General features: G+C 36.5%; 1 protein-coding gene across 15 annotated transcripts in view; it reads left to right on the plus strand.

Annotated features, from left to right (window-relative positions):
• Window positions 1-14638, plus strand: part of TENM3 (teneurin transmembrane protein 3) — a 1337386-nt gene that overhangs the window by 1228984 nt on the left and 93764 nt on the right. For all 15 annotated transcript variants that reach the window (XM_084518183.1, XM_084518194.1, XM_084518190.1 and 12 more), the window contains one exon: window positions 9718-9840. In XM_084518183.1, coding sequence (XP_084374309.1) covers window positions 9718-9840 — 123 coding nt within the window. The remainder of the gene's footprint in view (window positions 1-9717; window positions 9841-14638) is intronic.

The raw sequence follows: 14638 nt of genomic DNA on the forward strand, positions 1-14638 counted from the left end.
GAAATGCCAAGTTTCACAGCAGCTTTTATTGAAGCATTTTTTGTTAGGCAGTGGATCTGCATTTGACTCCAAAACTTTTCACATTGACAAGTAATAGCTCTTCAGATTTTCAACTTATTTTTCAGGTTTTCAGTCTCCAGCAGCTTCTTTCTGTGTTTCTTGTCTATTAGTAATCTCAAGAAGAGGTAATGATGTGCAGGTATCCACAAGTTTGAAAATGAGAAATTGAATCCTTCTTGTTATTTCAATTCACCTGGAGCCAAGACTAGATAATTTTAAAACACATCCTTATCGCTGATCCAGTATATTTTCATACGGTAGCAAGAGTAGTCAGTGCTCTTGATCAATCTTAGTGCTGCTCCAGAGCTAAGACTGCCTGTTCTTAATATCACCTGTGAGGTTTTATAGTTCATTGCCTTAGCAGATTTTATTTGGTGGGGGCTGGGGGAATGTTTAATGTGAAACTAATTCTAACTTGTTTTTTCCCAGGGTTTACATAACTATTAAAAAAAAAAGTGCAAAGTGGCTTACAAGGCACAATTCACTGGCCTTACAAACAATTAACAGTAGGGTTGTCTTTATGTCATAGGTTTCTTTCATAACTCATATAAGATAAATTAATTTTTCTGTTTTCTTTTTATTAGTAGTATTTTTCATGTGCTTAGAGTGCATCTTTGCTCACAGGAATAGTTTCATAAAAGCCATGTCTCACTTCAGTGAAGCCTCCAGAGGAACTATAGTCATGGTGTGTTATTGCAATCCACATAAAACACATTAATGACAATAAAATAAAGCATGCTCCATCTAGTAGCCAGTCCCTCCTGTGCCCTTACTCCTTTCTCTGGCCCAGAGACAGTGCTACTTACCCAGTCGTGATTCCTGGTGGTATAGTGAGGAGCTATATTTCTTATATATATTGCCACAAGGAACCGAGCTTAAACCTGAGGGTGATGGACAGGTTTCAGTAGGAGCATGATTGAAATTCCTGAACTGACTTAAATCTTGAAACTTTTTTGAACCAAGGATTTGCACAAGTTTGTTAGCATGTACAAATAGATAGCTAATAGCTTACAAGTTTATAGTGGATGTGTTTTGTAAAAAGATCTCTTCAGTGCTAAACTCAGTGTGTTCGTTTTGTGTGTGTTTTTGGTTTTGTGGTTTTGTTTTTTTTTAATATGAAATTAAGTGGAAATTGCATGGTTGCAAATTAATCTGCATGTAGTGTTTGGTTTATGCAGCTACACAGTTGTACAGTTCTGATAGGTGAGTGATACTTATCTAGCATAGATGTAAGTCACTTTAAAGGAATTGTTGTAAAGAGGTTACAGGTTATTTTGTTGTGGCTTCAATCACCTACCTTTGATCTATAAGTGGACAGCTGTAATTGTGATATCATGAAGCCTAACAACAGCAAAGGATGAGAAAACCTATATGTTGACTTGCACAATTGACTTGCATATGATCTCAGCGGGAAATTCTAAACAAAAGCTAATTTATGGAAAAATATGTATTTCTAATCACAGTTTAGCTCTGCAGGGTTCCAAATAACACACTACAATCTCTACATGCAGATGCTTTCATCTTACGTTCCAAATTTGGTGACATTCCAAAAGTTCTTATCAAACCTTATTATCATCTTTTATTAAATCTTATTACATTTCTCCTTATTGCATGTTTGCTGTAATATTCTGTCATTCTTAATATGGAATAAAAAAGCTTTGATCTTTGTTAGACAGTCATGAGATGGAAATACGCAACACAAGTGTTTAACTCTATGCTATAAAATCCCAGCTTGGCGCGTCCTTTGAACATCCCAGTAATTGGCCTCTGTTTCTTTTTCCTTTGGTTCTTAAATCTTTTCATCAGACTGCACTTCTCTATGCCATCAACATGCAAATAGGTTATGCATGATCATATAGTGCCATTTCATTATTATTATTATTATATCCCTCGAGAGATTTGGTAGTGGAGGGTTTGGTAATAAATAAAGCTTTTGAACTATAAAAATGCTTGGACCCATTCATTGATTCTCTTGCCTAAGTAAGATGTTTCCATCGGATGTTGAGACATTACGTTGGTACTGCTTTTCTTAACACTGCTGTTTTATGAGGGCTGCCATCTAAAGGATGTCACCCTGAGCAAGAGTTGGAGCTATAGAAACAAAATAAAATAGATAAGAACAAACCTAAGCCTCATCTGTTTTCCAGAAAATGAGTTAAAGGAGGAAAAGGAAGGAGTTAAAGCCTGAGAAGGAAGAGAGTAAAGAAATGCCTGAAGGAATACAGAGAAGTAATTATCCTGCAGTCTTAACCCTGTCTTGAAAAGTGTAAATCAGGGGATTTTTTTTTTTCCAAAATGCTTGACAAGGAAATCATTGATTATGACTTTATTAGATAGAAACCCCAAATTTATGGAATGTTTTTCATGCCTTTCTGTGAACTAAGAGAGACAAAACAGCCCTTGTCTCAAAGGAGTCAGCAATCTAATGTGCACTTCCCCATCAGTTCTGTACCTGTAATGACTTTCACCATCTTGTTAACTGTGAACAGCGTTATCTGGAAGAAAAAAAAATGTTCAGGAGAAGGCCCAGGATAATACTAACAGCTATTTAGGTAATACTGAAGACTATTACGTATCAGAGAATGTTGGATGATCATCAGAATAAATGGTAAATGTGAAACAAGCTGTAACAAATACACGCTATTTAAATAAGTGGCTACTGAATAATGATCTTTGTCTCTCTTGTAAGAAATCTGGATTCTCCCTTAAGCTTTGAATGTGCCTCACATAATGCTGTTGACAGAATTAGACCATTGTTATATAAAAGTCACTGGCTTGACAACTAAAACGAGACATCTAGACACAAGTTTACAGAGGAATAAACATTCCACTTCTTGGTGAGCATGGTAAAAATAGTTACACTGAGATCACTGCACATCTTTCTTAACATTTTGAATGCAACTGTACTTTAAAACAGCATCTTTGATTGGTGGTTGAGGAAACTAAGTTTATCCATAGCAGATACCTGGCACTTATTTGGTGCCATATTTCTTATAGACAATTTTTTGTGATGTGGTTTGCAAATATTTTATTAAAAGGTTCCGAGAAAAAAAAGAAGAATGGAGGGTATAAGTTGATTTTACTGTTTTCCCTGCAAAAAATTCAATGGACCCATTCAATAGTTAAGGATAAGAGGAAAGTGATCACAATTCTTCAGTTAATGTATTCATCTTGATAGGCATCACTAAGTTTTCTTATAACGTTGTACCAAATACTTTACATTCAGAATACAGGTTCAGAAACTTTAATGAATATGTGATGCTCCCATTGGCTAACCTTTTGAAGAGTCTTAAAATGCACTTTCAAGTTATTTTAAATTTAGAAATAACAGGCTTTTTGTTGATTTGAGAAAGACAGTAATAAATAAAGAACTTGTCTTTATAACTTGTAATTCACTTATTTAAAATTTTAATTTACTATTTTAATTGACTATTTGATCTGCAGCAACATCCAAGGCATCCTATTATCTTAGAAAAGAGGAAATGAATGCAAATCACTGACAGTTGATTTGCACATCTTCTGGTCCACTCCAGGTCCTTCAGAATAAAATAGATTCAGACTCTAATTATAGCTGCAAGAAAAATATATGGGAGATAAATTTAAAAACCACTTCAGTGTTCAAATATTTCATTTGAAAATGTATTGCCAACAGGGAGATGAACTAGAAGATAATCCTTCAACAAGATTGAGCAATAATTGCAATTTGCTTAGTTTAAATTATAATCTTTTTGCATTGCTTTAAATATAAATGATATTCACTTTTCCTTATGTGCAAGTGTGCATATATATTATTCTATTAATTCTAGGGAAGCAATTTAGTAAACCATAGTTTGAAAGCACTAGCACCCAGAAATCCACAGAAGTTACAGACCTGGAAGATATGTTCAATATCTTAGCAAGACGTTCATCTTCAAGTACAGCTTCATGAATAATAAGAGTTGATTAACATACCTTGTAAAATGCATGGCAGAGGCAAGGAGGGTCACCAACAATGCTTGGCTCCTTCCTCTTGCCAACTTTCCCCACAGTGTTAAGTATTTTATGTTTATAGAACACAGTCCACAGGTCTTATCTCCAGAGATCTTGGGGAGATGCTTGCTACTTTGAGATAGCTGATATTTTTTTTTTTTCTACTGTCTAGTGTTAATTTTTCATCTGTTGTAAGAAGAGTTGGAGGAGTACTGGAAGTCTGTTTCCCAATTCAGGCAACTCTGTTTCTTTCTACTTAAAAGGATCTACCTGTCTGTGAAATTCCTGCTCCCCTGAAGTGCGCTGTCCCCTTCAGAATTCTTGCTCTGCAGAAGACAGATTTACCAAATGCATAATGTCACCTGTTGGGTTACTGGCACAACAAGCCAGTTCTTAGAGACTTCATGCTCAAACTCTCATTACCTATCCAGTTGCTGGAGGGCTACTTCAGTGAATAAAGACTCTGCTTATATGCATACAGTTTTGCTTATTCATCCTTACCACCTGCATGTGTAATACTTAACACTCGCACAGCTTATCGGGTGTTTGCTGTGCCCTTTGTTTTTCATGAGCCTGACTGTCAATCACAGTATGTTAAAAACAGATGTGGTTGATGCTGATGACTTATTAGAGACACCCTTGAATTTTGACCAGACCAATAGATAAGTTACTTTGTTTTTTTTACTGCATAGTATGTATACTCATATCTGTGTCCAGACTTTTTCTGTTTAGAGCTCTCCAGTACAAATGACAACTGCTGCAGCCCAGATACTGGAGGTGGCTGACACCTGTCTAATTTCTCTACCAACTAGCTGTCCCTATCTTCTTACTGTTTGAGCGTTCTTCTGTTACAATTCTCTTCTCTGCCTGTCATAACTTTGGCAGAAGAGGCCTTTGAGCCAGTGAGCAAGACAGGGAAGGGAAAGCACTGCCCAAGCTGAGGATTTGTCAACTCTCACCATTCTTCTCTCACACAGTTACACAGTTATCTATCTCTCCTACCATCTGCTAATAAAAACACTGATTTCTTTTTGGCTTACTGTAGAAAGTTTTGAAGACGGTTTTGAAGTGATAATACAGTGTATTTGCTCAAGAACAAGTTTGTTTTAAAGAGTGAAAGAAAGAATGAAATAAGTACAGCAATACTTGTTTGAGAAATGAGCATACAAGGTAAATAGGCTAGCAGCCTAAAATGAATGAAAGGGCCTGATAGAGCAGCTTCTTTTTCCTGAAGCAGATTATCGTAAAATGTTTTATAGAAGTGTAAACAAGTAATTTTTTTTCAAACATTTGCTATGAAATATATACTTCATTGCTTTTTTAATTATTAAGCGGAAATGAAGACTCCGTAGGCTGCTTTCAAACCAAAATAACTAGAATTTGATTATAGAGATTGAAAGGTAAGACCAACCAAGCTTGAAAAAGTAGTTTAAGGTGCTTTAGAAACCCTTCAGTGAACTGCATGGTGACAGATGGTAAGATTACTTGATACCATCAACAAAAATGCTGTTTTTTACAGGCTACTGTAGGTATAAATGCACTTCTTTAATCTGAGCTCTGAATCTTTTGAGTATCCCAGTCCATTTGGCATGTAGGCCATGTGCTGCTTTGAAGGCGTATAAAGGGAAGAAGAAAAACCAAATTGTTACTGTGGTTATTGCTCATATGTTTAAGGTTTGCTCTGGAGAATTCAGCTGTATCCACCACCACAGGCACTGTGTTCATGTAAAGATACACGCAGACCCCAGGGGCCTTTCTCCTAATGCCTCTCCTTCCCACCCTGCTGAAGGGAACATAGTCTTCACCATTTAAACTATCACTGTGCTCTAAAGGCTGACCGTAAAGCTGATAACCTGGCCAGTAGCAGTACAAATACCGCCGTAAGCAAGTTTGTCAGTCCTAAGGTAAGATACTGTCTCAACACCTGCAAGTAAAGAAGCCCTGTTGGTGGTAGCTAGAGATAACTTCACAGAATGGAGATGTGGACTGAACAGGCAGAAGAAGCAGAGGATATCATCGTCTATTTCTGTGCTTAAGAAGTCACCCTGATCCTCAATAGGGGCAGTCTTCCCTGTCTTGATACAAGTAAAAGGAGGTTTTTGCTAGGGTTTGTTGGCACGTGTGATTGTGACAACCCATGTTTTCACCCTTTCACTGAGGGTTCATCCCTTCTTGCAGCTGTGGGTTATTTGGACTAAATTGTTATGGTCTGTGACCACAACCATCACAAGCTGTGTGCCTCCTCGTTAGAGACATCTGCCATTCTCAGACAAGTCCTTGCTGCCATCAAAGATGTGCCAATACTGAAAGATGTTACAGTGTTAGTACCCTCACTGATTTGGCAGCCTAATTACAGGCTCAGAACTTGGTACTCTAGGAAGGATCTGCTGTGTTCACTGTCATTGTCCAACACCAAAAAAATGCCAAATTTAATGAGAATAAATCAGAACTGACAGCCAATATCTAATCCAAAATCAATAAACTGCTTTACATTAGATTTGCAACTAAGATAGCAGCTGGCAAATGAGAAATACATTCCTCCTTAACTTTGCTTCATATAACACATTCTTTATTGAAAGAAGTGGATTTACTATTTCTCTGAATATAACAGAAAAAAAAATCTTCAGAAATAGTGGAGAATGGATTGAACTCTTACATCCGCCTCCCAAAGATGCAAGAAAGTCTTCATCCTTTTCTAGACTTGAGGAGACCAAATAAGGATGTACACCCCTGCAGGCTGCGTGCATCATTCCACCTCTGCAAATTCAGAACTGGTTCATTACATTTGACTTGAGAATCTTTGACTTCCCACTGAGCTGTGCTCTCAGTATAGAGTTACCAGTACCAGGTGCTGTTTATCAGTCATTTAGGCATCAGGAATTTTTAGAAGGTGCCTTCAGAAGCTATCCTTGTAACAATAAGACCTTAAAGTTTACCATTGTTTAGATGGCTGCCTGAGAAGAGAACAATCTTAATGTAAAACAAGGAAGAGTAAACTATACACTGATAAAATAGTGCCAGAATTTGTCCTAACCTGCCAGTTTACCTGCATTTTTAAAGCTTGACATCTCTGAGGCAATGGTGCTTTATTTTTTGGTCCTGTATCCATAGGCCTATTTTTGTCATGTTGTTCCCATATGTCTGTAGCAAAATGAGACTTCTCTGAATTCCATAGTACTTTCTCAAAGGGATTAGATAGTTGAATTATATAGTGTGTTTGCAGACACGGTAAGTTTTGGGTTGTCATTAGAGCTCTCAAACAACATCTTTGGTCTGCTTCAAAAAATATTCCAGTATTAAAAATTTGTGAAACTGCTGCAGGTATCATTCTCTTCCTTTTTATTAAATGTTGTTTACTGAGCTTGGTGCAAGTTCAGTGTCAAAGTTGAGAGAACAATAGTGTTCTTGAGAGAGACAACTATTACCATCTTCGACAGGCAGCTACAGTGGGATACACATCAGCACAAACACAAAGAAAAGGTAATTGTCACTTACCTTGTAGTAACTATGATTCTTTGAGATGTAATCAATATAGATCCCACAGTTCTTGCCTTTGAAGACTTCAAATTCCAGCTGTTTTGAATTATGAGGGAATGGCTAGAAGGTCATGTCAGATTTTCCCCTTCTGACCTCCCAGCGAAGCATGAAGAGGTACAGGGCACGTACACAGTACCGGCAGAAAGAGCTGTTAGTGATGTTCCGAGCTCATGTGCTTGGAAGGGGTGCACTTCTGGAGAAAGCTATTTCAAAATAGATGCCTTTTTGTTTGTTTGTTTGTTTGCCTCCTGTGAAGTATTAAAAGTGATAAGAATCCAGCAAAGTTAGGAGAGGTGATTTAGTTCTTCAAGAAATATACTGAGTTTGAATCATGAAATATTTAGCTATTTGCAGTCTTTCATTGCTGCCAGTGAAGTGAACTGATATAACAGATAGTAGAATCTGACCCTAGAGACTTTGATGAAATATATTTAAACAGGTAAATTCATTAGATGATTAATACAAAAATAAGAATTTCAGCTGAAGGAGGGACAAAATAATAATGGTTAATTCTAGCAACGTGCCAGAAATGGTGGTGGTCAGATTTGTGTTTTAACAAGAGGTGGGAGGGGAAAAAAGAAATAAGGTTTTAGGGTCAGGGAACATTCTACATTATCAGACTTTGACAGGCAATTTAAGGTCTGAGAAAGAAGAGTAATAGTGGAGTCAGAGACTTGGAACAAAGAGAATATGTCATCTCTAGTGGGGATTTCAGTCTTTGAAGCATTCAGTAATAGGTCTTCGGTTGCATTCTGTGTTTTTTTTTTTTTGTTTGTTTTGTTAGTGCTGAGCTTAAGGCAAAGACCTGGCAGAGAGGGTCTTAATTCTGCAGTGTTTGCTGTCTCCCTAACTAAACTTACACTGCAGTCTGTTTGTCTTAAGTAAGGGTAGCCATGGTCAATACAGAGAGATTGAAAGATTAGAGATGAAACCAAATAGAATGAAGAATTGCTTATCATTAGGATAGAAGGAATGAGTAACATCGACTATAGCAGTGATCTATTCCAGGGACAGAAGGAGGAGAAGAAACAAGATGCTCTGAATCATCTTCCTTGTATTCAGCACTAATAGTTAAAATACATCATTACAGAAGAATTTTCCAGTGTATTTTTATTCCTCAGTAGCACCAAAATACTATTTCATCTTTGGATGTAACTGCTCTTGTAGAATAAGCAAATCCATGTTATCCCAAAGGAAATTATAGTAATTATAATAAAAATAATTTTTGGTGGTATCCTAGAGTCATTTGAAGAGAAGGAAACCGACAAGCAGACGGCAACAAGTTGCATATGTTATGTGTATCATAGTATATCATTAAGGTGAATTGGTTTTCCATATTTTTGCTCTAAAAGTTTAGGCAGGCGGTAGAGAATCACAGGATGGCCGAGGCTGGCAGGGCCCTCTGCAGCCCATCTGGTCCAACCCTCTGCTCAGGCAGGGCCACCTGGAGCTGCTTGCCCCGGACCACATCCAGGTGGCTTTGGACAATCTCCAAGGGGATTATGGAGAATGAAGTACTTCCGAAACCTACCTTGCACATTGTCATTACTACAGCAGATAATACCCATTGTCTCCAGCCCTACTAGTGGTCCTGGCCTTGTGCTGTAGACTAGCATACAGGATTAGCACGAAACTTGAGGTTTCACAGGGTCTTGGTGACAGCATGGAAAGGAGTGGTAAAGTCATATGTTAGCCCTATAATGCCCACAGCACCCTTCTTCCTCTCCTCTTCGTGGCTAACCAGAACAGATCCATCTGCTGCAGAAATCATTTATTTCAGTAGGTCACTTAGGAGCTCACTTAAATGGTTTGTCTCTTTAGAAGGATCAAAAATGGAAAAAAAAATAGGAAAGGGCATAATTACTGCCTATCTTTTTGAACATCGATTTGGGACCAGTAAAAGACTCAAAATGAGACTGGTGAGCTTTTTGTCAGCTGTATTCACCAAAAGCGCTGTGTCATTAAAGGACAGTGGTAGTAATTGCTTAATGCCACTGCTAAGTTGAACTATTAGTCTCTGAATGCTTGTTCCTGTAATTTAATTTTTTAATGTATGACTTTCTGTTCTGCTGCAAAGCATGGAAAGCCATTATTTATGTGATTTGTCATTGTGGTTAAGAGCATCAAATAACCTGTATCCTTCACCACCAGCAATGCATCTGTTTGGCCTCAACTGGCAGTTGCAGCAAACTGAAAACGATACCTTTGAGAATGGAAAAGTGAATTCTGATACTGTGCCAACACATCCTGTAACAGTACCTGCTGGAGAAAATGGTAAGTGAAACACACCAATTCCTTTCCTCCTTTCAAGGTGTTTCCTTTCTTTGTGTTTGGTTTACATCACCAGACTTTTCCTTCAAAACTCTGTACTTAAATGGAAGTACAGAACCTTTGAAAATAGTAGTAATTCAAAATAGGCATGCAGATATGAAACAGAAGTTGTATTTCAATTGGAAAGAATACCTAACCTAACATGTGAAGGTAGTTATTAGTCTTCAGTGATAATCTTGATCTTATTAGGAAAGCTGACTGTCAACCAAAATTTCTTATGGGATTTTACAAGCAGTATTGGGTATGGACAGAAAACCTCTTGTCATGCTCAAAAAAGTAAAACCTCTTACTCCAAAATCCTTGATAACCTAATGATTTTTGTGGGGTCCCTGGAGGATGCAAGTTGGTGCTGAGGCTGGCTCAGACCATCTTCCCTGAGGGTTCCCAGGCTGCAGAAATGGCCACAGGAAAGCCAGGGTGCCCAAGGTGACAGAACACGCTATTTCATAAGGGGAACTTGACACAAGATTAAGACTTCAGGAGTCCTGTTGAGCTCTGGATAGTCTTCAGACCAAAGCCTTGTCTGCGACAGAGGGACATAATCAACCCTTTTCTAAAGGATCAGCACCAGAAGAGGCTCCACAGGGGGATTTGCATATTTTTCAAAGCTTCTCTGTTAGCTGTGTGTAGAAGTCAACTCATGACCAAGGAGCTTCCTATGGCATGATGACCTTGCTACAGAATGCCTCTTGTTTTTTTCTGATAATGAGGGTGTTTTGTTTTTTTTTCTATTTCTCTCTGAAACATAATAGGTCATGTGTACTATGTTCATTTGTTATCTAAAAATGTCTAGCGTATAATATTGAGTCTGAATCATCCAGCCAATATATAAAATCAAAAAAAAAAAATTTTATTAATTTTGTTGTAGGAGCTTTTAAAATACAAACCACATAAAGGGATTATTTTTTATCGACCTTTTTCATGTTGCCCTTTAAGATTCTCAAAACATTTAAGAGCCTGTGCACTTTTGGCTAACAGAGGCTTTAAAATCAATAGTTTTTGAATGGAAAACTTGATTTAAATGGTTGATGAATGCGGTATTTGCTTCATTACAGAAAAATCCATTTTCCCTTTCGCAAGGTAGAGCTGACCTCCTTACCACTGAGGAGGAGGAAGCCTCTGCCAGCACTTGACATCTTGAAAAATTTTCAAGTTATCACAGCTCCAAGTTACAGAAATGATACAGCTCAGTTCATTTTTTCTTACATCTTTTTAAGCATATGAAACTTCTCCAGTAGGACTTTTTCCTTTTTCATTTCCTTTACCCTACCGCCTTTTTCTTGCACTTAGATATTCATTATCTCTTTCTGTGTTCTTACTTGTTTTGAATGAATAGCAAAAAGCTACTGTATGGTTAATGAATATTGATGCTGCAGTGACAGCTCATCATCCTGCTGTCTTCTGCTCTGAGGAGCCAAGATTATTTTTTTTAAATATACATATTTTTTTAAAATATACACTTATTTTTGTAAATATTTTATAAATATAAATTAGTTTTTCCCCTTCATCATTTTTATTTTTTTTACAAATTAAAAGCTGTTATACTGTGCCTCAAAGATAAATGGAAATAACAAATACATTGAATCCTTTTTTTCTTTCCTTATGTCCTTAAACACTATACAAGAAAATAGGGTTAATTTCGTCCACTGCTAAAATGCTATCCTCTGCAGAATATAGTAAGTGGTTATTTATCAGCATACATCAATACTAAGCAACAGATGGACCAAAGAATACACATTTTAAACCACAAAAGGAAAGTTAAGTAGGAGGCAAAGCGTGGTGATGACTAGGTAGGAAATTTAATGAGGGGGCCCCTGTGCTATCACACTAGTTACTGAAAACTGTAAGGAAGAATCAATAAGGCCTTGATTTTGATACCTCGGCAGCCATACAGCTTTCAGTACTCCCCAACTCTTCAGCCCCCAGTAATATTCGATACTCCAATTCAGACGGGAGAAGTTTTCATTGTTACGGGGGCCATTAATTTTTCTTGAGTCTCCCTCACGTAAGTTTTGAATAGTCCTGAGCCAGTTTTGGTCAGAAAATCATAGCCCTTAAATGGGTGGCTTAGATCCTAGATAGCCATTTGCCATTCACAAGTACAGATACTTTGTGTGATGAATTAGTAAAGCTTAAACTTTAAAACGCATTCTTACAACCCTTGAAGAAAATTCAGCTGTGGTTTACCTAGAAATAGCTAGTCATAAACTGACAGTAAAAGCATGTTAAATCATCCTTAGATGCAAATCATTTGTTAAATGAAGCTTGAATCTCTGAACAAGCCTTTTCCAAAGATTTTGTTTGTTAGTTGTTTTTTTAGTGGTGTTTTTTTTTTTTTCCCCTTTCTTTCTCTCCCAATGCTTTTCTCTGTATGAAGAGTAAGCTGCTGGCAACCTATCACCTGCTTATCTAGACAGGCATGATTCACAGCTGCATAAGGTAGCATAAGAATATGTATTTTGCCTAGAGATGATGAATTTTGTAGGGCAGTTCAGTTTAGGTTTTCCAAAATACTTTGTAAGCCATGCTTGATCACATCCACCACTTATTTGAAGTGTATCAGTGCTTCATTTGTTTTTATAGCTAGGCAATAGAAAAGAAAGGTTAAAAAACACAGAGCTGAAAATTTGTTTAACCATAGTGCTCTAATAGTTACTCACACCTCATATGTTGCTGTATTTATTTTATGTTGTATAAATCAATGTGCAGTTCAGAAATACCCTTTATTAATTTATGCTTAATTGAACATGTTTTTTGTTGTCATTGTTGTTGATGTTTTTAAATGCAAGGGAGAAAAAAGGGAATGGGAAAAAAGGCATTTCTTCTGGGTGACTTAAATGCAGGTTTTGAGAGTATACTGACTGAAATGTAACTGATATGCCTTGCACTTTTTTGTTTTGTTTACAGTGTATCATGTTAATTGAATGTATAGTAACTTCTTAAGTAGATGCTATATTGATTTTTTTCTATAAAAAGTATGTATTTAAGGAGTATTTTGATTTTGTTTGTTGAAATAGTTGTTGCAGAAGGATATATAGTGATGTCTCACAAAAAAAGATCTGAATACAAGGTTATTCAACGGAATGGGTGAATATGCTATTGATTGTCTGTAAATCCAGCTTTGCAACCTAATATTTTAATTAGTGCTGCCTATGAAGGATGGAAAATGATATTATATGTGACACTATACAGCTATTATTGTTCAGCTTTTTTGTGTTTTGGTTGTGCATTCATTTTCATTCTGTAATGGATACGCAATTCTTTACAGAATATCTTGTGTATGAATCCCTAGAATGTTTGCAGATAAGGAGAGGGAGTTTGGCTTCATGTAATTTTCATGATTTTGTGAACTATTCTTCTTTTACAATATCTGAATTTTGCTTATTGCTTTAAATATTTGTTCAGCTCAGGATTTTGTCCACTCTAACCTCAGACAGTCAAAACAGAATTTTCAAATAAGAAATATAACAAATATTTTATCTATTAATTAACTGCAATGCATTGGATTGTTTATCTCATGAATGCTCAATATAATGATGTATAGTATGTGATACAGCAAAATAATGTATATTGTAGATTAAATAATAGTACTTCTAGTATAAATTATGATATAAATATTATTTACCTATAAATTCTTTTGGTATTTTTATTTTCTTTTCATGAGGGGCTGGAAAAGAATATTTTTTTTTGTGGTAGAGAAGTAAAATGAAAGGGAAAATATTCAGGAGGATAGCTGTTTTAAAAATAGGTTTCATCTTTGGACTATTTTGTCATTATGGAATTGTGTGAATGAATGTGACATTTCATATTTGGATTTAAAGCTTTGGACTTAAAGCTCTGTGTAAGAACTGGTACCATTTTAGAATGTGAAAAGAAAATGATGAAACTACTAACATTTTCTTATTCCTCTTTCCCCAGGAGGGAAAAAGAATAGTTAGTACCCTGTTCTTAGGAGGACAAAAAGCTAGTGATGACTTTGAGAGAGGTAGTTTGGCATTAAAGGGGCATGTGGCTACAGAGTAAAAGTACCATTTTTGGTGAAGAAAATGGGAGCCTATAAGATCATTACCTGCTAAGGATAATTGCTGAAGTCCAGTAATAGCCATTTCTGACATGTTGGGCAAAATATTTGTTTGAAAAAGAGCACCTGTTCAAGCTATCTAGTTCATCTTTTCTTACGGGTATAAAGAGGTCACTGTTTTTCATTTCAAATATACAAATAGGGGAAGTTGTAGATCAATACTGCAAACAAATATTTATTGTTTAGTGATTACCAGCCATCAGTTCTTGAATTTATACAACAAAGCACGCTTCAATTTGAAGTTGTAAGAAACATACCTTTAAATGAACTGAAATAGTAAATCGAGATCTATCTTCTAGCGTAATGTATAAATATCACAAAAGGTTAACTCCAAAGTTAGAAAAGCATCAACGTCATCCTGAAAAGAGTAAAAAAATGTTTCTTCCAAGATCAGATATTTCACTGTCTCTTGAAAGCAGAACGCTGATCAATATGATGATCCTGTAAGTGAGACATTTTCAGTGACTGCAGCAGTGTTGCGGCGTATCCCTGACGATGATAGGAGCCCCCACTCAAGGCTTCTCAGTAGTGCTTCTGTAGCTGCTTAATTCAAAAGCAGCCTCTCCTCATCTGGGATGCACAAAAAGTGGTGAGGATCAATCTGTGACCTCACCTGGCATTTCAGATTTTAATCTTTTTTTTTTTCCAAGTCTAAATGTT

The sequence above is a fragment of the Aythya ferina genome (assembly GCF_964211825.1).
Source record: "Aythya ferina genome assembly, chromosome: 4".
Taxonomy (NCBI): domain Eukaryota; kingdom Metazoa; phylum Chordata; class Aves; order Anseriformes; family Anatidae; genus Aythya; species Aythya ferina.